The 23,520-nt window shown below is 41.2% G+C and overlaps 1 protein-coding gene across 7 annotated transcripts in view; it reads right to left on the bottom strand.

Moving 5' to 3' along the window:
* Positions 1–23,520, bottom strand: part of DENND2B (DENN domain containing 2B) — a 140,831-nt gene that overhangs the window by 12,815 nt on the left and 104,496 nt on the right. For all 7 annotated transcript variants that reach the window (XM_032445153.1, XM_015864089.2, XM_032445156.1 and 4 more), the window contains 8 exons: positions 21,921–22,017; positions 20,983–21,027; positions 19,088–19,272; positions 18,401–18,510; positions 17,321–17,390; positions 9,537–9,614; positions 5,894–6,034; positions 3,396–3,544 (listed from right to left, as the gene is read on the bottom strand). In XM_032445153.1, the coding sequence (XP_032301044.1) occupies positions 3,396–3,544; positions 5,894–6,034; positions 9,537–9,614; positions 17,321–17,390; positions 18,401–18,510; positions 19,088–19,272; positions 20,983–21,027; positions 21,921–22,017 (875 nt within the window). The remainder of the gene's footprint in view (positions 1–3,395; positions 3,545–5,893; positions 6,035–9,536; positions 9,615–17,320; positions 17,391–18,400; positions 18,511–19,087; positions 19,273–20,982; positions 21,028–21,920; positions 22,018–23,520) is intronic.

The raw sequence follows: 23,520 nt of genomic DNA, 5'->3' as shown, positions 1-23,520 counted from the left end.
GGCCTGGGGCAGGAACTGACAAGGGAAGCCAGAGAGGAGGCTGCCTTATCCTGGCAATGCTTACATAAATGCCTGGCCCACCATTTCCTTAGGGTACGTATTCAAGTTCACCTATATGGTTTGGGAGCATAAAACCCTTTCTACAACAACTTTCCTTGAGGCCCATACTGATTCATCATGGCAAAGTAGCTGAAATATCTTGGGGAAAAAAATAATGACAACAATAAGAACTGGCTTTGTCTCTTGCAAGAGCACAGACTCTATAGACACCTTTCACAGCCCCCACAGCTGTGAAAGAAATATCTCTAGATTTCAATCCATAGCAAAAGCCTCATCCAGACATTCACACTAATTTATGTATCAAAAATGAGATGTCCGAGCCCTTCATTTCTCTGGGTTCAGGCATTCAGGGGAAAAGCCAACAGACCTGTTCTCACAGGCATGGATACCCTACCCAGCAGCAAACATGCCTGCAGTTGTTTCCCCGGCACAAAACTAAAACAAGCAGAGCAATGTTTTTCCTCCAGTGTTTGTGTTCTATTTACTTTCTGTTGCTACCTTTGTGCCTGGAGTAACACCAATGTCCACTGCGCCCAGGAAGTCCCGGATTTTGCATCTGCTGCCTCACTTTGTAAACCCCTAGAGGACATCAGTAGAGAAACTCTCCCTTTGCAGCTGGCAGCATTGTGGGATTATTTAGGGTTCGGGGGGCTAACTCGCAGGCTTGTCATTCAAACCTTACTGTTGTTTCTTTATTTCTGGTAGCCTCACTTTCTGTACTGAAAGATGGCAACCTCTTCTCAGTAAAGATTAAGGACTCTACGTTTTCACACTGTGCACAGCACAAGAACCATAAATAACAAGTTATTGAATGAATCTCACTTCACTAGGCATGACTTTCTGAAACTCGTATAATGTGTGAAGTCATTTATTGCTTGGAGACCTGTTAACCAGGCAGCCATAAAAACCCATTGCATCTCATTGTTTGAAGCCTGAACTCTGTCATTTATTTCTAAGCAGCTTTTTGGGTACATGCAGAAATAAAACCCTTGTAAAATCTTTTTAATTTCCTGCTCTGGTACTTTGGGCCCACAGACAGGACCTGTAAGATATTTCACTTTTTTTTCCTCCACATTACTGGTAAACTCCTTCAGTTTCAACCATGATGCCCATAAACCAAAATTCATGTCAGACAAGCCAAAGGTTCCAAGATAGACAGTTATTAGCTTAAAGCCAGAGTGTTTCATTTTCTACTTCATCCCCATTTAAACCATGGAAACCTCGGTAAGTATTGAATTTAAATCCACTTCTTACTGTCGCTTTCTCTGGGCCTTTGTCAAAGGACTTGTTATTAGTTTCTGTTTTACTCTTAGAGCCCCATTCTATATCAAGTATAACTGCACATGCGCACAGAGCGAGAAACAGTCTCTGTCCTGGAGCATTTAGGATCCCAGACAGACCAAACAAAACTAAGGAAAAGAAAGGCAGGAGCTGTATTTCTGGCATGCGCCACAAAGCAGGTGAGAAGGTTCGGGAGAACTCAGGATTCCCAAGACTTAATCTTACCTTACCTTACCTTACCTACCAAGACAGATTATATCTTATTCTTTTTAGAGGAAACAAAACAAAATGTAGAATAAAGGCTGCATGGCTTCTGTCCCTTACAGGAGCAACCAGTAGAAGAAGACCTTGTAAGCCTCATCTCAGCATTGTGACTGTTTTGCAAGCCAAGATGCCACAAGTGTGTCAAAGTAGGTTTAACAGTTATTTCTTTTCTCTGAACAGTGCTGAGAAGTATTAGAAGACATCAGTGAGATCAGCTGCCCCAGAGAAACTCCACTCCAGGGAATGGCTGCTCTCTGTCTGCTGGGCAGCAAGCCTTCCACAGCTAAGATCAAGGCTCAGGGTAGTTGGCCAACCAGGACAACATTGCCAAGGAGCAACTGGGAACTCCAAAGCTGTGCAGCAGTAGGCAGCAGCATAGTACAGTCCTCATATCCTCTGTAATTAAGCATTTAGTAGGCAAGCATTCAGAAGAAGTACATCAGAGTATTTTCAAAAGCCACCTGCCTGTTCATGGTGTGACTCACATATCTTCCAGGGTACTGCAGAAACCCTGAACTAACTCCACAGTTCTCAACAGGAGTTTATAGGAAATTAAGTCATTCCCAGTGGTCATTCAAACTAAGGGTTACTGACAAGGAAAGGGATGAAATAAAATGTTCTTGTTGTTCTAGACAAAAAAAATGGACTGCTAAGGAAATAACTTTATAACCTGAGAAAAGTCTGCAGCTTTAAGGAATTCTCCCCTAAAGGTTGTAAAGCTTTTACTATGCAAAGTATTTTTGCTATTATATACACTGGCGGCCACTAAGTGCAGCTATTATTTCTGGCGGTCATTCAGAGAAGGTCAGGACAGATAAAGTGTTTAACAGAGGTTGTTTGGGTAGATCCATCTGTGTTTTTAACAACCCATTCCATCTACTGTGTTCTTTTAAAAGATGCTCCATCTTTTCTGAATCTAGTAAATTACAGTCTTTCTTTTTATTTGCTATGATTCTATGATTTGTCACGCTACAGCAAAGAAAGTCTTCTTTACAATGCCCATATTTTCCTACAAAGATTATACACAAGCACCCAAAAAAGGGCTGATTCTTTGCTGAAGGGCAGAGGAGCAGCCTACATGGAGCTTCCATTTTCTTGGTAAGGGGCCCACAGAGCCATGACCTGGTCTCTCTCCCTCCTTACATCATGGGGTGAGCACATGCCTCAAAGGAGGGGTGGTTGCAACCTTGGGGCAAGGAAACAAGATGTTGAAAGGCTGTAGCAAGGAGCCCAAGATGGAGTTTCAAAAAGAAAACATTTTCAGGTTGTGTGAGCACCTAAATAAAGTAGCCTAACAAGTTGGGAAGGAGTGTACTAGCATTCTTAATGCTCACACTTCATGGTTTGCTAGTACAGAATTTCAAATCTAGCCCCATCACAAGCTCTCTGTACTGCACAGAGCAAACCAAGCAACACTCAGCATCACATTGGGTGCCCTGCATGGCCAAAGCTCTCCAGTGAGGATCCCTGATACTGTTTCCAAGTACTTTGTTTCAAAACAGAAATGAAATATCACTAGGACTACATTGCTTTGAAACATTATGCAAAATACTTGTTGACCATGAAGCAGAGAAGTGTTGGCATCCCCACTGTACAGGTAGAGTTAGAAAGCATCAGCTAAAAAATGTGTTCCCCATCTGATGCGAATAACTTGTGCTGAAGTAAAACTATTTAAACCTTGCAACAAGAGGATCCTCACATCTGACAGTCATTCTGGATATATGTTAAAGATCTCTGTACTGGGAGACAGCACTGCCCTGATGTGTGATTCAGGTTCCTTTGTCACTTACCTGAGTTTGTCTGCTACAAAAATCACACGCCGCTCCAAGAGGAGTGAGGCAAAGATCCTGATGATCTGACGCACACTGAGGCACTTGAAAAGGCATTCAAAGTCCACATGTTCCAGACGCGAGTCCATCGGCCGCCGCAGCTCAATGACCTGAACATGTTCAACAAGTATCAGTCAGTGTCACTGGTCAGTCTGACAGCCCCAGGGGCACACAGCACCCTGGCCCAGGCATGCCTGCTGAGGGTACATCCTCTTTTGGAAACTGAGGCTGGAGGCATAACACTCCAGAGAAGCAGTGCGCTACACAATCCACTATCATGTCATGTTCTTCCCAGAATACAGGCGCACATTAACTCTGCTATCATTTCCTAGGGAAGTAAAATTCTGCCTTCTAAACACTCTCAGAAATGTAAAGCTTGGCTGAGTCAACAGAATGAAGTAAGTAACAGACTGAAAAAACTAGAACTGGAAGCTTGCAGGGTTAAATGGTCATAAAGACAAAGTATATTTGGTATCAACTCGGCTTGCTATTCAAATTCACATCTAGATGGGAGCCAGGGACTGAACTTCATGCATTATGCAAAGTTTAATCCCAATATACTTTGTTTTTCCAGCTTTATAACACACAAGTCACTAGCTGGTGTTTAATCCTTTTGTTGTTGTCATAAATACATGTACATACGTGTATATAAATATATAATGATACTTAACTGGGAGTCAGGACAAGGTCTGAGATGGTAACTTGTGACATTCCCTTAAAGTCTAATTGTCAGATTTCATCCATGACCTCGGGCCCTCTCATTCCTTTTCTCAAATGCATTTTGCTTGATTCCTTTATTACATCTTCCTTTTATTCTGCAATTGACATGCTCAGTTGTGGTACTCGTAGGCAGAGGACAGAAAAGAGATAGCAAAATATAACGAAGAAGAGAGTAAGAGAAGAATAAAAATATGAAGTGCAAGACAGAAAATGATGAACTACTGAGGAAACAGAAGGGAAAGGGGAACAGCAGACCAACTTAAAGCTGTGTTGAAATCTTTGTAGATGTATCAGCAGGAGCACATGTACATCTCCTCCATTCCACATGTCCAAAAATCATCTTATTACTGCTTTTAACCTCCTTTATGTTTTCATGTAAGAGACCACGCTCCACTAGCAAGCTGTATTGGGCTTAAAGTTGAGTAGCCCTTACAAAATTCCCCACAGGTACACTGTTATAGGGATATGAACAACAGCAAGACCACAGGATACAGAACACAAACCAGTTCCTACCAGTTAAGTTGTAATATTGTTTGTGTTTGAGATGCCCACTTCCATTCCTTAGCACTAGGGCTGGAATCTCAAACCATATTTAAGTGCCCAATCACGAGGAGCTAATTTTGCTGCAAAACTTCCAACACTTACATCTTGCTGGGGTGTAGGATGCAATGCAAGTTACAGCAGCTTTAGGTGCCATAGATGTTTTCTGTTATTTGGCAAAGCCTTCTGCTTCAGTCTGCTCTGCACAAAGAGATATACTGTCTACTTCCCAATTAATCATCATCTTTGTTTAGGCCAGAGGAGCCACAATGGAAGGACAAGATTCTGTTCCTAATTAAGACATTGCATTCCATTTAAATAACGAGTTTGTACTAGCATAACACAGAGTAAAGCTCAGCCAGGGGAGTTGTTTGTTTGTTTGGAATCATCTCAATATTATTCTCTGGGAGAGTTCAGATGCTTGAGCAGAGGAAAGAGAAGTTGGCGATCTATGGTTCCCAGATACATTCGCACCACAAGGGTGTTATCAGATCTTACTGCTGCTATGCCAAGCAGCCCCTCAATTTTCCTTTGCTTCTCCAGAAGAAAATGTACGTGACTTAAAAACACCCAGCAAGTCACTTTTACAGGGCACCCCTTACATTTCATCCCAAGTGACATTACAGGTTCACTTCATTACACTTGGGGAAGATATGGATCAATGTAAAAAACAGCACTGTGGAACTAACCATAGGAGTTGTAAAGTAACCACAGAAGAATTTTCTTACTTTTGTTAAGTGAGACAAATTCTGTTCTTACCTGCAGTGAATAATTTCTCTATACAGCTGCTCACCTGAATGGAGCTACTGCCTATTAACATTAGGACACATAGAGTATAAAAGGACGTGCCAAATATCTAGTAAGCCTCAAGCTAAAAGAAACTTTAAGCAAAGCACCAGCAGTGTCATTTTCTATGAGGTCTGTGGTTTTTTGTGTGTGTGTTTTTTTTTTAAGTAATGAATTGCACTAATGATGTTTGCAATAAGAAGGCAACTTATTAAAATTTATGAAATAACAAATTTATAACCATAACTTGGTTTATAATAATCAGTAAGAACTAGTATTAACATATCAGCACTGTAGCAGCTCCTGCACTTCTCATTTTAAGTACCATCCCATAAGGCTTTCTTTTCTTGTTTATTATAGACACAACGAGGGTGAAGGCTTTGGTTCTTAATGTTTCCTGTTATTTTTTTTACCTCATTGCCAGCTCCAGGCAGAAAGGTTTTGACTTTGATTGTCTTTCCAGGTGCAGGAAAAGGAGATTCCATCAAACTCCTCATAAATGGATAAACCAAAGCAGCAGATATGCCCCTTCTCCTTTCAACCTCATCCAGGATCTAATCCATTAGTAAGACATAAGACAGAAAAGAGAGAACGGGTCAGCACCACATACACTTTTGAAACATCTTCTGATCCACATGTGCCTAAACACATAGCAGATCTAAGTTTAATTTTCCTTTTCCATACATTTCTGCAATGCCATTAAAACCACAGTATTTGATCCTACAGTAAGAGTGACTCATCTTCCAGTTACAACATGAATTCCTTCCATGCATGCAGTTGAACAAAGAGATAAGGAAGAAACAACAAACCTGCAAAGCTGAAGGAAGATCAGGCATGGCAAAATGGGATCTATATTGTTGGGATTTGACTCGAACAACAGTGTGAGCTGAAGAAGAGCAAAATCAACACAAGCCTCATGTTCACAGGCCAAGTGAGCATCAAGTCTCAGTTGTGAACCTGAGGTTTGCATTAAGGAGCTCGTTTTTCTCCACTATGACAATTTGGGCAGGAAAAAGCCAGACTGGCAAGAAAAGCACCCCCAACATCCTATGATGCCATCAGGGCTCCACCAGGAGAGAGCTCTAGGTCCAGGCCTCAGCCATGATGACAGCAGCCACTTTGCAGTCTGCGCCAAGCTGGAGCCAGCTGTGAGCAGCTTCATGAAGCATGCCCAGCTGTTTATGCTGGCTGCCTGCACTAAGGTCGTTTTCTGTTTAACGTAACGCAGGGCTGGCAACCCAGTTCTGAAATGAGCAGATGGAACTTCTTACAGATAGAAAGAACTATAATTTTCTTCTCTTTTTGGTCACATGGAACAGCATAAATTAGATCACAGCTAAGCTTTCCCACATTAGACAGACCCTATAGATGATAAACCCAAAGAAGACAAGAAAGCAAGCTTCAAAGCAGTTAGTGGTTTGACCTGAAAGACTGATCTTCTAACCACCACTCGAGACCAAAAGGCTATGCATGTGTTAGTGGATCTAAGCCAGGCATTTTCCCTTGTTTCTCTTGGAAATGCTTTTTTCACTGAAACAGAATATTAAAATATACTTTATCACATGCTGGTGACTTACAACGATAGCTAATGACACCAAATGCCAACAGAAGCATTCACTGGTGCATAGTTTCTCCTTCCTCTTCACTGCCCACTGAAGGCTGAACTCTAAAGCAGAGCTACAATCCTTATCTGCAGAAGTGGCAGATAGCCCCTAGCTTATAACTGACTAGGTCTGGAAGTAAGGACATCCACGGTTCTGAAGTCTGTCTTAGCGGTAGCTATTATAGCAGTGAGCATAAAAGGCTTCAAAAAAGATGAAAATAATGCAAGTTATCCAAACCAGCATGATACATATTTTAAAACAAAGAACTCATTTTGCTTTCCTGATAAATAATACCCAAGGTTCAGTATCTTGTGGTCTTTCATCAGTCACATTTTTTTCTGTAAGATTACTGTTCCTTGTTTTGACTAACATTGCAGATACACAATATAATAATACGCAATTGTGCAATTAGAAAGAGACTGATTCAGTTTTCAAGAACTGCCTCCATCCACATCCGTCTCCAAAAACAATGAAGAAGCTGCGACTTGAACTCTTCCTCCTTCCTTTAGAAGCTACCTTTCCAGCTGTGCTGCTTGGAGTTTCTGCTTAAAACCTGTACTAAATCCAGCCCAGAGAGCAAGAGTCTGCACCATGTCTTTCCAAGCAACTCTCACTGTGGCACCTGTATTTTCAGGAGGTGATCAGCTCTTCGCAGCACAGTACAGATCCAGTGGGGATTAGGCCTTTTTTTGGCCCAGCCCCTCCCTGAGCCCATAACTTAAAAAAAAGCATGGGTGTACTACAGCCCCACTCATGGACTCATATGTAATTCAGTGGGAGCCTCCCCTTCTGCTCAAAGATCAAGAATTTGGGGGCCTGCCTGCAAGGTCAGCTGGGATCTGCTCCTGTTAAAACCAGTGAAATCGCACCTACCAGTCAGCCTCCAGTTGATTCTGACTGGATGAACAGACATTTTCAGACTGCAGATTTAACTGGGAAAGCAGTCTATTTGCAATTTCAGTTTGATCATTCTTGTCTGTAGCAGACTTTATATCCCAGCTGCAGAGATATTTGGTGGTAAGTAGGATACTCACATTTCCAATTTTTCATGCTTTCTGTGCTTTTCCCCCTTCCCAAGGTTTCCTTTGAAAACTGGTGCATTATCAAAATTAGATAAAAGCATGAAAGCAAACAAAGAGCCTCAGGACCTCTCTCCACAGTTTCCAGGACTGTTACTTTTTTCAACTGCATTATCCTTTCAGAATAATGAGTTCCATTTTGCTCACGGATATCTGTGTTTAGATATGCATTATGTCTACGGGTCACTGTTATAAACCCTCAGATGCAGACTGTTATGGAGGACCTCAGAAACAGAACTGCAATTAACTACTTCAACACCACTGTTTTTCTTCACTCGATATTTGTGTTAAACTAAGTTTTATCTATAAAGGCTGTTTTGATGAAAGTCAACATTCCACGTGATTACTAGATCCTATGAACCATATTTTTCTTAACTTCAGTTGTTAATGCGCTTATTTCAACTTTATTCCTCTACAAATGAACAAACTAAATTAATGTTTAAGTCCTGTCAGACTCTTTGTATCTGAAGTGAAAACCTCTGGCAAATTAAAACATTCTATGAATACTGTATCAAAATTTGAATAAGGGAAGACAACCATCTGACATCAGACATATCATCCATCTACACAGACCACCAGCAAATCCTATAGGGTACTCTTGAGGAGCTCACAGTTATTTTGTAGGCCTTTTTCAGATGACTGGAGGTCCTAAACTGGCAGCCAAAGAGATGTTTCAAATGTAACCAATCAGTAATGTTTTAAATAGCTTATTTTAATAACCTTTTGTCTTACAAAAGAATAACGCTTGTAGTCCTGGAGCTGACTAGCAGTTAACTGTTCAATGGTGATGCAATCCCTGTTTAGCTGCAATGTTCTACATACAGTCTTAATACTCTTACATCAAGAAATTTATTACCTGGGTAAATGTTACATCAGCTTATAATATAACTTCGGATTTGTTAATGTAAAGGCTTATCACAGGATTATACATCCTTCCCTAGTCCCTTAGAATAAAAACACCATGTCAATGTTATTAAGAACATAGACTTCAATTAACAAATACCCTTCTTTCTTAACCTCATTATTCCACAGGGTGCTGGAGTAAAAGTGGTACTGGCCCATCATTTGAACTGTAGATGCCAAGAGTTACAGCTCAGCACAGAATGGCTTTGGAAAACAATGGAAAAACCTCCAGTCAGCCAGATGATACAGACACCCAGATGTTTTTTGAATCAAGTTCTGCCTCAGTCACAGAAGAAATAAGACATTCTTTGATGAATCCAGTCATAGAAATACAATATCCAAAACAGCAACTACAAAATACAGTTATCTCCCATCAAAGGAAGAAATTCTTCTTGTCTGGTTTATTGATGTGGATATTTCTGAGTAAACATTCAAGTTCGAAAACAACATTGTAAAAAAAATCCTCTTACCTTAGAAAATAAGTCAAAGCACCCCAGGCGACTGATGACACAATAGACTTCAGGTAGGCGTGGGCCTTTTCCACTTGGCTGATAACAGTATAAAAGAGACTGAAATTACACACTGATTTGGAGCCATGCAGAAATATGCCTCTCTCTATGATCACATAGTTGGCCATCACGTAGCGTCTTTCACTACCCATTTCTCCATCAAAATAGCTACTCTTGGAAAAGCATTGTATTTATCCCTTAAACAGTAGGCTAAAAAGCGTAAGTAGTGCTCACACACTTAGGAAATCATGGTACAATGGAGCTGTATTCCAACATTGCTCTGGCTTGAAGCCATAAAAGTACATTTTAACTATGGCTGTAACTCATGCCTTATACCACCTTCCTCTGCTCCTGTTGTGGCAAGGCCACCCCAGGACCATACGCTGGGAGATGAGAATTACAGTGTTAGGGAAGTAACTATGGCTGTAGTTCTCAGTTCACTCATGATCAGCTTAACTTACAGAAAGCAAGCTCACATACCTAAACAAAGGCAAGCTTCATGAGCTGAATCATTAACTTTCTTAGATTCGTGCATGATAAACATGAAACTCTTAAATAAATTAAACTGTGTTGAGAACGAGTCAGTTGTGCATACCTCTTCCTCACCAAAAAACTGTCAAAATGGTTCTTTGAAACCATCCTACTAAAGATTTTTCCTAGAGAAGCAAATGGTTTAAACTGGCAGGACTGAAATATAATCTCTCAGCATACTGTTATCTGCAACACTGTCTATGCTTGTGCAGGGAAAAGTTTGGTGGCATTACGTGTGAAAGAAGGGTACAACCACTTGCTGGATTTTGCTTACATACTAAAAAAAGAGTTAGAATTAGGGCAATACCAAACACTTTAGAAAAGCATCCTCATGGGCAAGGTTCTCAGAGCAGAGAGGCAGTCTGCCTGTGTCCTGCATGCATACAGCGAGTGCAGATAGACACATCCATGCACCAAAGATTACCACTGTGTTTTTAACAAGTTGTGATACAGCATTGCAGTTTCTCACAGTTGCAACTGATTTTCACCAGTTCCACGGGCACACACTTCCTAAGGGGAGTCATTTGAACAAGGCAGTTTGCTGACTTCAGGTACTGTGATACACATTCCCAAGACACAATTCAAGGAAGTCTTGGTGCTGCTTTTGGCAGGAGCTATGTCCAATCTGGAACAAAGCTGTCAAAGAGCAGCTCCCCAGCAGCAAAAAGCTGAAAGCAGGGTCTAAGATGACAGACAAGCCTCCTAATTCCTTGTATCTAGTGGAGTCAGCTGTACTTGTGAAACAATGAAGAAAAAGCATCTGTAAAAGAATCACCTGGCACCACTCAGCCTCCTTGCACAGCTGTACATTACTGCTATGCAGGAGTGATAGAATCATCCCCAGAAATACTGTGATGAAGGACCTCAGAATCACTGTTTCCATCTGCTCTCTCCCACTTGTACATTTAGCCAAAGTGGCTGATCATCTCCTGTGCATCCACATAGAAGGCTGGAGTATTGTTTTAATATTTGTTTCATCATTTGACTCTGCAGATACAGCAATTAACAGCCCCCTAGTATGTTTGGCATTTACGTGTCACATCCATCAAGAAAAACTGAGGGGGTAGCTGTGCTTTTCAAATTGGAATATCACAAACTGGGCTTGGACAGTCAGCAGGTGCCTGGCCTATTACAGCAGAGACCGCAAAAAATACCCGGACTAAGTGAAGACAGATGCGTCTATTTCTGGATCCAAACCTGCTCACTACACGTCACGTCTCTGAAAAAGCAGAATCCTTTTTTGTCCATATTAGGTATAAAACCCTTTCTAAAGACACTGAGTGATTATATCAAGCATGTGGGATTTTGGTTAAAATCATTGTGTCAAATCTACAGGAATGCCGAAGCCATGCCAGGAGTCTTGGATAGCTCCCAGCCAAGAGCTGTCTCAGTGACTGCCAGTAAAAACATCACATTCCTGGGTCATCTATAAGATCAGAAACAATAACAGCTCAGCACTTACTCAAAGATTCTGCTTTATGAAATATCATTGCTTTCAAACGTTGTAAATGCTACATGTCTAGGAGCTCCTTGCACTCCTCATACAAGACAGCCTCCTCTGTTATTTCAAAGATGTTTCCTTGCAGACAGCACAGACTCCCCAGTGCAAGCAAATCATCCGTAAGAGGCAGCACGTAAAGCCCCAGGCACTGCCATTCTGAGGGGCATTATTTCTCAAATTTCCAGCACTGGCAACTCTTCACATAACTCTCCTCTCAGCCATTAGTTTACACTTCAAAGACAGATCTAAACCACCTGCTCGTTGTGTTATAGGCTTGTCTTTTTTCCCAGAAAAATGTATGGGATAACTCATCCTTCCCATCCCCATTGTCTCCCTTCTCTGCTTGGACTTATCTCCCTTAACTAGCAGAGACTTAAGGGCTGCACCCAGCCAACTGTGCTGGTTTAACCTCCCCCCCTCCCAGAAGAGAGCATTTCCAGTTTGAAGGCTGTGCTCTCCAAGATAGCTGCAGCCTTGGGAGTCCCGTCCTTCTTCATTCTCTTCCATGCAATCAATATGCCCATTTCAAGGAAGCTGTGTGCTAAAGGAGCACAAGCTGACTCTACCTTGACAAACTGCCTTTGTTTGGAAGGAGGGAGGGTGGAGAGAATGGTGTTTTGGTTTTGACATGTTTCTGAGTTGTTTCCAGAAAGTCCAGGACATTTCAGCCTTAGTCCACCACAAATTAAAACACTGATGAGTTTTGTTGATAACAGGAGACAGATTCCCAAGAGCATGAACATAAACTGACAAGAACTTGGCCATGGGATGGAAGAGCTTAGATTTGCTTCAGGGCTGATCCAAAAGTGGACAGCCTCGTTACAGTGAGTTTAATCTGATGTTTGCTGAGTAGTCTCCTACAAAACCTGCTTCATCATCTGCCTTTAGCAGGTGGAACAGGCAACTCTGGCTTCTGAAAATAAGCCTAGCACTTTTCTCTGTCAAAGCTCAGCTCCCTACCCAGGTGCTTGAAATCCATAAGATGTCTTTAGAGATCTCCTCCCAGTCTGGTATTGCTGAGATGCTCTCACACAGCATACACTCCTGCTTTCAAATCAAGGCAGTGTGCACACCCACCAGCCACTCTGACACCTGACTCAGTGGTTTGAGACTTTAAAGAGAGAGGCAAGAAAGTGACTGGGAAGCACTGGTACCAGTGTGTTGACATCAGAGGAACCAAAGCAGTGGGGACTAATGGCAACAGTTCTCCTGCACTTCTCCCAGCCTTTCCATCTACCTGAAGACACCCTCTGTGTAAGGGGAATACAGCAGAAACAGACCTATCAAACAGTGTGGAAGAGAAATAACACAGTCCTGAAGTCCATCTCAAAGCAGCAGAAGAGAATCAAAAAAGGAAAACGACAAACACACAACAGCCTCTTTGCCTTTCCAAAGCCCATGCATAACCTCTGGGTAAGTCTCTAGCACCCTGGGCTGTCTTTGAGATCAGAATTGTGGATGATTCAATTGCAATTCACAGTAATTAAAGCAGTGATCAAATAACAGAGATAGTACATAAAAATATCTAACTCTAAATGGCAAAACAAATGCACGCAGTGCATAATCTCTATTCCTTTCTGCAGGATTGTGGAAAAGGACACTTCTAATTCTGCTTGGCTCTAGGTCGGTCTTGGAAGAATGAGAGATGCAGATTCAATCCAAAAACCTTAAACAGGGAAACATCAAGATGAAGAAGGGGAGATCCCATGAAGCAGGCTGGTAATGTCCAGCTAATAGCAGCCAGCATATCCAGAACCAGAGATGTTCTTCAAAAACAAATTCAAGTGCCGGGAGTCTGAAGTTATTCCATCAGAGTCACAAGCCAGCTTTCTGCAGTAGCCTTGGTTTCCAGGTAGGGCCAATCCAAACACAAACCATGAAAAAGCTGTCGGTGTTTTAAGTCCAGAAACTTATGGCAAAATCTTATTGTTATATGTGAAACACAAACTTTAACGCCAGAGCACCCAGCGTACACAGGGCTGTCAAACATGCTCAAGGGAAGGCAGGATGAAGGGAACAGGGCAACTGGAAGAAACGCTTTTCCACTGAGCTCTTCTCAGCTCCATAGATGTTAGTTTGCATCCCAAAAGAGTTGCTTCCGCAATGTAACAAATGCCCCTCTCCTGCCCCAGCAAATGCAGGATGTTCCACTTAAAAACTGCTTTTCATGTTTTAACTACACACTTCAGGTTCAGGCATCTGCTCCTCCTCTGACTCCCCGGACTTGCTTGTCTTAGCCTAGAAAAGTGCCCCAGGCAGCATTTTTATGTGAGAGGAGAGGTAAGATAGGGTGAAAGGCACACTGTGAGTTATTATATTTCTGCAAGTACAAAGTTACCAGCCAGAAAATCCTGATAACAAACTTTCTGTTCTGAGAAGGAGGTCTTCTCAGACCTCTGCCCAGTGTGTTAGATATGTGTGCCTCTTCCTATTCCCACGAACCAGCTGCCTTCTATGGCAAATGATAGCAGGACATTATTTTAAGGATGCAGTAACTTACATTCCACTATTGTCTGACTAGAACTAACACTTCTCAGCATCCACTGCAACTCCCATGGCAGTAAAACCCAAGATGCATTCAGGTTCCCATTACAGCATCTTCCCTTCTGTTCCTTCTCCACATGGTGCTCTTGCTCTCCCTTTCTCTGCAGCCCTGTAGAGCTTGAGGTACTGCAATGCCCACCAAGGAATAAAGTAAGCTGTGAGATGAAACTGAGCCCTTGGCAGGAACTGCTCAAATCACCTTTGCTGCTGACAGGCACATATCACAGAGCCAGAGCCCAGATACCACCACGGAAATGAGCCTGGCAAATCAATGGAAAGAAGCACGAAAATGAAAGGAAAATTAACCTGTTTCAGTATGGAAGAATGTCTTATTTGCAGTAAAGTGAAATAGTAGTGATACTCAATATCTCAAGTATATTGGCCCATTTGCCTTTATATGAAGCTGCATACTTCTGGTATCAAGTGACCAGGAAGGCAGCTACAACACTGCCTTGGAGGTAGCAAAATGTAACTGGAAAAAACTTCATGCTATCTATGAAAGTGCAGATTGTTTTCAGTGGTACAATAGGTTACATTCCATTCTAATCCTGCTTCAAAAATGAAACAAAATAACATAAATACATTTAAAAGGGATACTGTACAGGATTTGCTATACAAACAAAACATAATTGTCACTGTATCCCTTAAGGTTCTTTTGGCAGGGCTTTGGATACACACAAAGACAAAAAAAAAGGGTCTGGAAGAATGTGAAATCCAAAGGCAGAAAAGGAAAAGTGGGACAATTTGTTGATATCATAACATACCAAAGAAGAACTAGATTGGTAGAAAGTTCAGTAGCTAAAAAGTAATTATTTTCTAAGCAGAGGCACCAGAACACCTAACTCTGCAAAAAAGCACAAACAATAAGCTGGACACAACCTCACAGGGTTGGACGGGTTGGTCCATCTGACCATGGAGGCTTCTGACCACCCTCCCTGGAAGCATTCAAGGCTGGATGGGGCTATGAGCAGCTTGGTCTAGTGGGCGCTGTCCCTGCTTATAGCACAGGGTTGAAACTTGACGATCTTAAAGATTCCTTCTAACCCAAACCATTCTGTGATTCTATGGAGCCCACTGCCAACAACTGCCAAGTTCTCCAGAAGATGTAAGAAACTCCAGCTGAATATTATGAACATCCATCATGCTGGGGAATATTTTCTGAGGAATTCTCTCTGCAGCAGTTGGCTTTCAATGACTTCAGGATTTTATTATGGTTCTATATTGAGCAATACGACTCCATCTTTCTTAAACATTGTGTTTGCTGAAAACTTTTTGTAGTTCCCAAATTAGGGCTGTTGTGTTTGACAGGTTGGGAATGGGACTCCTCAGAGGAGATACTCTGGACCTTGTCAGAAATTGCTCAGGAAGTTACACACTGAAATGCAAAGATCTGTTTTAAAGCCCAAGACTCCGGCATATAAACAGTTTCACCTGCTCGGAGTCTGTTACATCTTTTCATTGTGGCTTTTATTTCAGTCTCATTTTGATCCAGGATCAAACTGTTTTACAAGACACAAATGTAAACTGTGTGCATGATTCTAAACTTGCTGATATTTTCAGAACTATAAAAGCCTTAAACCACCCTTATATAGTAGAAGGAATACATTTCAAAATTTGATTCTAGTCAATGTTTTCTGAATTTACCTTATTATCCTTTTAAATAACAACAGAAACACACTAGAAGTTGTACTGCTGCACTACATTGCGTTGTGCTTATTTACATCAGCAAGGATACATTCTAGCTGCTCCACTTCATTATCTCTGAATCACCTCCTAACCAGGCCTTCACTGACATTTCCTTTCCACAGATAAACCATGTTGTTTTGGTCCCCTCTTCCACACTTGGACACACAGAGTAAGCAAGCCTCTGTGATGCTACCTATAGCAAATACCGCCTGCAGAATTGATAAACAAGCTTTCTGCTTTGTTAGTTTAAGTGAAATCTCTTACAAACAGAGCAATACAGCAATACCTCCCAGACAGAGCATCTGCTATGTGCATGACAATAAGCACTGCCATGGGCTTGAGTAAGGACAGTCATGTACCAGCAGCACGTAGAATGGAGCACGCTGTTCTAACACAGCAAGTAGCTCTGTCTACTGGAAGCCTCTGAAAGCTACGGAAAGGAGGTGCTCCCTGCTTGGAAAGATGGAAAGCTGTGACAGCGATGGAAGAAAGGGGAAAATGAAGTGTCCATTCATTTTGCACAAGTATGTAAAACACTCCTCTTTTATTATCCAAATAAGCTCTCTAATGAAGTGTAGTCCACTGCCATGTGGACAGTACAGGAGCTGTCTCATCACTTGCAACCCTATCCAAGTGATGATGAGTACTGGCTAGTGCAAGGATGGCCAACGGCTGTATGCATTACTGCCATCCCATCAGTTATGCATAGATGGACAGAAGAAGCCTGTTCACACTTTGCTTCACCTGTTTTAATAAACTCTGAAAGTCTTCTGTGCAATTCCCTTTCTCTCACAACACATAAGCATGCTCTGTGCTCTGAATTTATCTGGTGACCAGTCTATTTACCCAGTGATGAGTCCCATGATGAGACAAAATTGTGCAGCAGGTCAGACTGAGTACCCTTACCAACAGCTAATCACCTCTGATAATGTGAACACAAAAGGAGCCTCAGAGCCTAGACCTCCTGTCACAGGCAACACCTTACTGCTTGGCCCTGAGAAATTGCTGACTGTGGGCTGCCCTCCACAGTCACCCTACTGGGCAGGATGGCATATTTGCCTGCAACACAGATATGCTGCGGTTATTTAGGCAACACTGGCAGAGAGCTTTGGAGATGTAAGCAGTTTCACAAGAAATAAACTTTATTCACAAATGTTTAGAAATAGCACATTTGCTGTTGCCTGCAGCGCTGTGGTATTTCTGCTGCTGTTTGAATGTACGCGATATAAAGAACTTAAAAGGTAAATGCTCACAGAGGATACTTTCCACATTCCTATGAACTGCCTAATGGACTTGGGATCCATTTGATTCAGACAGACATTTCAAAGTCTTATCTTAATACAAGTCCTTGCACTTCTGAATCTCAGAAGGAGCAACCCAGTTTCGTTGTAAAATAGCAGGAGACACCCTCAAAGTTCAGACTATAGTATAGAGATATTGTTTAACAGAATTCCAGAGTCTGAAATAAAGGTGATGTACTTACCAACAGCCTCCTGCAATAGCCAAACCTCCGGCTTCCATCTTCCCCAGTCAGCATGAAAGAGAAAGTCTCACTAGAAGGAAGAAAATTGTCCTGATCTTACTTTCAGAACTGCAGCCTAAGTACAAAGTAGGTCATTTGAAAAGGGATAGCGCTTTATCCTATGAGAGACTGCTTCCACTGAAAGGTCCTGTCTCCCTCTGTCCATCATCTGGACATAATTTGAGGTAAAATTCCATCAAGAGTAAAGTAAAAATGTCTGCACTGTCCTGGACAACCTAGCTATTTTCTTAGTAAAAGACATAGGTGCCGAATTTCGGTGACAAGGCAGGGTCTTCATACTGCAGAAGGAATGAAAGAATCAGTTCTTGAGAGTAGCATTGAAATGTTGCATATCCTTTACATTTTAGTTACATCTTCTTTTGGACTGTGCCTTGTTTTTAAAAGGAAGAACTCTAAATATTCTCTAGGAGTAGAGGAATCATTTGCTAATCTAAAAATAATACAGACTCACAATGGGTTTGTGAATTTGCATATGGGCTGATAATCATTCCTGACTACTTTTTTGCAAGTTTGAAATGGCAGTACATAAAACAGTTCTTCTTAATGCCAAGATTTATATAATTATAATAGAATACACTAGGGATATCTTGTTTCACAAACATGGGCTCCTGGAAAATCTGTCTAGCAGAGCAACAGCAGAAGAGGCAGAATGCTGTGCTCCTCACTTTGAGCCAGCAGAGGTGCCATGCAACGTCAGGCAAGCACTCCGGGGTACATGAGTAGGGCAGGTAGTGGGCAGGATCCTTTTTAAGGTTTATTTTAAATACTTCCATTTGCATTTTTGGATTTAGCACTGATAAGAACCTTTAGATCTTTTCCCTTCAGCCACAAAGGCTTGTGAGCTGGGCAGAATGGGGAAGAAAAATAATACAGAACCTAAAATGAATTAAATACAGCTGCTTGAGTCTGAAGTGGCCAAGACTTAAACTGCTACTTCCATAATTGGGCATCAGCAAGCCTGTGGCTGCTCCAGATGCTCTGCATCAGCACTGTGAGGCAGAGAAGCATCAGAGGATATACCTGTTGTATTCAGAGACAGGGAGCCAGTCTTTAGCATCAGGAAAGCAGAACTGAGGGATAGCCTTGAGACGTTCTTCTGCTTCACGCATTTGCTTGGTTGGCCTTTCTAGCTGTGAGGGATAAGAATTGAAATTAAATTAGTTACTGGGGTTTGCTGTTGAGCTCTGAAGAGCAAGGACCCATCAGCTGACTCCTTACTGGTGCTTGGCAGTGAGGCGTGACCCCAAGAGAGGCTTTTAGAAGCTAGTACAACACAAATAATCACTGTTGGTTTGCCTACGTTAACCCAAACTCCCTTGTTGCACAACATCCAATTAAAACGCACTCCTATCTGAAATTTCTTTCTGCTGCCAGAGTAGCCCTAGCTCAGCAAAAGTCTTTCCATTGACTTCAGTGAGTTTTGGAACAAATCCTGACAGAGCTAAATGGAGTTGAAAGTGAAATATTTAGAAACTGAATTTAAACATAGTATTTAAAGCACCTACAATCAAGCCAAACTCTCCAGTTCTGGAAATGACAGTTTGGAAACAGGGAAAGCTTTCTGCCACCTTCTCAATGCTCTTTTCTTTCTCCAATTAAGAAATAGATTTCAATTAATTTTCCCACTGATTCACATCATTGATTTTAGCAAAATAAGGTACTTAGAAAGCATTTGGAGTATGTTGTGTGTAAGAATTTTTCTTTTACCTTGGGAAACTGATATGTCACTTCTGGGAGGTAAGTGTTTTTAGAGGGCTTCTTTTTCAGTGATACTACCACAAAATATTCAAATAACTCCCGTTCCTGCCATTCAATGAGCTCCAGTTCCAGGGTTCGATAACTCGGAGCTCTCTTCAGCATTGACTGGATATGCACTAGGCGCTGCGTGTGAGCTAGCATTAAAAAGAAAAAGACAAAAAAAAAAAGATACAGATCATTACCTGGGAATATATTGTCTAAGTGTGAGCCACAGCCATTCACAAAGGACTTCCAGTTTGCCAACATATTATTCTAAGCACGTTTTACAAAATCAGTCTTTCATACTGCCTCACTAATTCCAAGCATAAATCAAAGCTCTCTCCAAGCAGTGAAGTGATGCAACACTAAGTCACTGAAGTCATTTGCGGTTCATAACTGTTATACTGCCAAAGGTCTGCTTTTCCTTCATGTCTAAGACTATATTATAAGCTCTTCTGTCAGCATGCAATTGCACTAGAGCCTCCAGGGTGACACTTCACCTCAGGCCTGACTTGCTCGTGGTTTACACTGGTGAAAAACGGTTCTGTGACTGGTCACTGTGCAGCACAGCTCTGTGGGAACAGTCCCGATGCAGTGATATGTCTTCAGATCTCTCTGGTGGATGGGTCAGTCACAGCACTACCAGTTCTGATAGGTATTAAGTGAAAAAAGCTGCTTGCATGTTCTTCCCACCTCTTCACACCTGGATCTCTGTGCAATGGCAGTCAAACTATTAGCAGCACATGTCCATCCCGTTAAGGCTATATTTGTAGACACAGTTTACAAAAGGCATGTTTCCCCTTGCAGTAGGGAAGTAAGATGTCACAAGCAATTGATCTCAGCAGCAATTAACCAGCAAAAATAAAAGAAACTACTCTGCTGACCAGCTGGCATACCACTAGTCCAACGAAAAGAATATAAATTATTTTGATAAAAATGAGTCATGATCTGACTGCGCAAGTAGGGAAGCCAAATCCCAAGAAAGAACCTGCAGTAAATAGATAAGAAGGCTTTCTCCTCACCTTATTACAATGGTTCTACATACCTGTGGCATTTTTATCACCTCACTTACTAATAACATGATATATTTTTAATAATAAAATCTGGTTTTACTGCATCTGATTTTTTATTTTTTTTTAATTTTATAATTTTCTCTATTTATCAGGACTCTTGAATATCAGACACTAACTTACTGGCCTGACTTAAGTGTAGTTTGTGCAGGTACTACATGCTGACAGAGAAATTTCATAGAAACATAGAAAGGCTTAGGCTGGGGGGAACATTAAGGATCATCTAGTTCCAACTCCCCTGCCACTGCCAGGGTTGCCAACCAACAGGATCCCATCCAGCCTGACCTTAAATAACTCCAGAGATGGGGCATCCACAACCTCTCTGTGCAACGTGTACCATTACCTCATCACCATCGTTAGATTTCCACTTTTCAAGCATATCCAGGTCCTTCCATATGGCATCCTCTCCCTTCTACTGTGTCAACTGCACCACTCATCTTAGTGTCACCAGAAAATCTGCTGAGGGTACACTCAATCCCACTGTCTATTTCATTGTTAAAGATGCTGAAGAGTACTGGTCCTGAGACAGTCCCCTGGGGGACATCACACGTAAATCAGACTCCACCTGGACATACGACACAGTGGCCATATCCTTGTTAGATCCTCACAGTTCATTTTGTCTATGCTCTCTACATTCATGTTCCTGTGTTGTAAATTTTGTTAGCTTTGCAATAATGAACATAATTCACAAAGAAAAATACATGTTACGGACAGGAACAAAGATCAGTAGCAGGAGATTACATGTTGACAGGGTCTGTGACAGTGTCTGATTAAAAGGTACTGAAGATCTCTTACCTTTAAACCTGTCATCTGAGTCACTCTCACTTTCACTGTTCTCATCTGGAAAGGAGATAGAGTGATCAGTTAATGTGAAACCAAAGCAAACATGAACTCATTTACTGTGGTGAAACTGGGGAAAAACACATCACACACTCAACCTTGTGATCCAGACAAGGCTCTCTCTGGAGTTTTCAAACATCTTGAAATAAACAGTTTGAGTAGGTGTTCAGATTATCTTTCCATTGTAATAAGTTACCATTCTGCTTGAGAATAAAAGCTTCATGAGAATGTAGAATTAATTACCCATTGTAGCAAATCATTGCACTGAACCCCAGTCTGTGTAAACCATTCTGATACTTTTTCAAATTTGCAACTTATTTAATGCATAGTTATGAACTTGAGAAATCAAGGGAAGCCTTATGAACCTTACCTAGGTAATATTTTCAACTGTCAGAACTGACCAGACTGAGTGAGAGTATCATGCAAAAGTAACTTCACAGTAAGATGTGCTTCTATCACATTAAAATTTCATCATACTCTTACTCCAAACACAGCCTGAATTTCCCTCAGGAACCATGTTTTTCCAGAAAGAATCTGAAGTGCAGGCAGAGTTATATTCACATGTTCATGCCAGGAAAACATACAAATGAATTATAGAGTTAAAATTATGAATTTTGGAAAAAAACTTATAGACATAAACCACTGAAAATCTGAGCTAAGAACAGGCTGGGTGAGTCTAGCTGGTCATGGGATTAACAAGATAGACAACAGTGAAAATCTGGCTTATTTTTAGCTCATTCATATTTTTTTTCCCTCTCACAAGAAAAAATTATTGTTCACAGCAGAAAGCTCTAAACAAAGTTGAGCCTGGAGCAGATTTGAACAGAAGAAGGATATCTGCTACTTCTGCAACAATCAAATGTATTCGCTAAGCTATGATGTGCGTGTCACACCTCTCAGGGATGCAGTCTCAATGTTGGACATAGAAAGTTTCTTCAATCGTTTTTTTCCTCTTTTTGCACTGTAGATGGAATTGATTCTCTGGACAAGCTGCAAAATAGGAAAGTGAACAGTCAGAAAGGCAAATCACTTTCCTACTGGGAAACCTAATTAACCAATCCAAACAAGCAATTTGGCTACAGATGACAGACTATCTAGATACCCCAAGCCCCTTATCAGTTCAAAGGGCTTTTCTCTTCTCCCTTCTTTTGAATCCCATATGCTCAAATACATTATTTGCATCTCACTGCCTCACCTATAGTTATATTTTCAAAAACAGAGAACACCAAAATCAAGATCCTGTTTTCAAACATGAGTTAGACATTTGCAATAAAAGCATCGTGAGACTGAGTGTTCAAAGACATCTGTTATCCTCTGCCACTGCATTTCTCTCTCTTGGAGGAAGAGTTGGCTTTAGGTTTTTAAAGCCTTAACACCTACAGAGTAGGTTGCTGCTTTGAATTATATCAGCTGAGGATCTGGCCCATATGGACTCCTCCCACCCCTTTTCACCTTGTGCTTACTGACCTTCAGAGGTGCTGCATTTACTTTCTCCAATCTTATCTACAAAATTATTTTGAAATTGGCTACTGGTGCTGGCTAAAGCCAGCAGCAACCAGAGTTTTAACTCCTGGTAATCATCTTTATGACTTCCTTCCATAGCACTAATATGGATAACAATCTTCTATCCAAAATAATCTGAGATAATGGAAAATATTCATGTTTAATAAATTTAACAGGAGACTGGGATTACCAAAGATTAGTAATTAAACGGTATACTATAATTTCTGAAGAGTCATAAATATAAAGCAATTAATCTTCATAATGACCTAATGAGTCAGTAACAGTATATTTCATTCCATAGCAGCTTTATGCATAGAAGTATAATACAATTTATAAAAGCTGTTTTACCTCCACTTTAAGAGGGGAACTGAGTAAGAAACTAATTTGCCATAGGCAGAGTAGAAAGTCAGTAACAGAGCACAGGTTTGGAACAAATTTTCACTCAGTTCTTCCAGCGGCTGAATCTTGCTGGCTGTGTTTTAGCAAGAGTGTTAATTGAAACACATACCTAATTTTCATGGCAAATTTTACATTTACTGCATAGCTTCTCTTTATACTTCTACAAAGCACAGAAAGAACTAGACAAATACCCTCTCTTCTATTTCCAAGAGTACATAAGAATGTGTTTGGGCACACGATGCATAGATAGCAGTGGCAGAAACCCAAAGGAACTGGGACCGCAAATCAGAGGAGCAAACCATAACTAACTTAACCATAACTAAATCAAAATCAGTTCTAGGGGAGAACAGGAGTCATCCTGTGAAATGTCTTGCTGGAATACTGTGCCCCCCTCACAGGGTTTCCCAGTACTTTGTCTGCTTGGGTTGTTTCACCAATAGGGAAGCATGCACAGCAGTGAATGAAGTCTAGGCTTTTTTAAAACACTTGGATATGGTTTCATAAAGCATCTCTGTTATCTTCCCTTTGGGTTTTACATCTGTGGTAGTGATGCAGAACAGTTATTTCTCAGGTAAGAGTTTTTCCTCTAAT

Source organism: Coturnix japonica, chromosome 5 (assembly GCF_001577835.2).
Source record: "Coturnix japonica isolate 7356 chromosome 5, Coturnix japonica 2.1, whole genome shotgun sequence".
Lineage (NCBI taxonomy): Eukaryota > Metazoa > Chordata > Aves > Galliformes > Phasianidae > Coturnix > Coturnix japonica.
The sequence above is the reverse complement of the archived record's forward strand: the minus strand, read 5'-3'. Positions and strand labels throughout refer to the sequence as shown.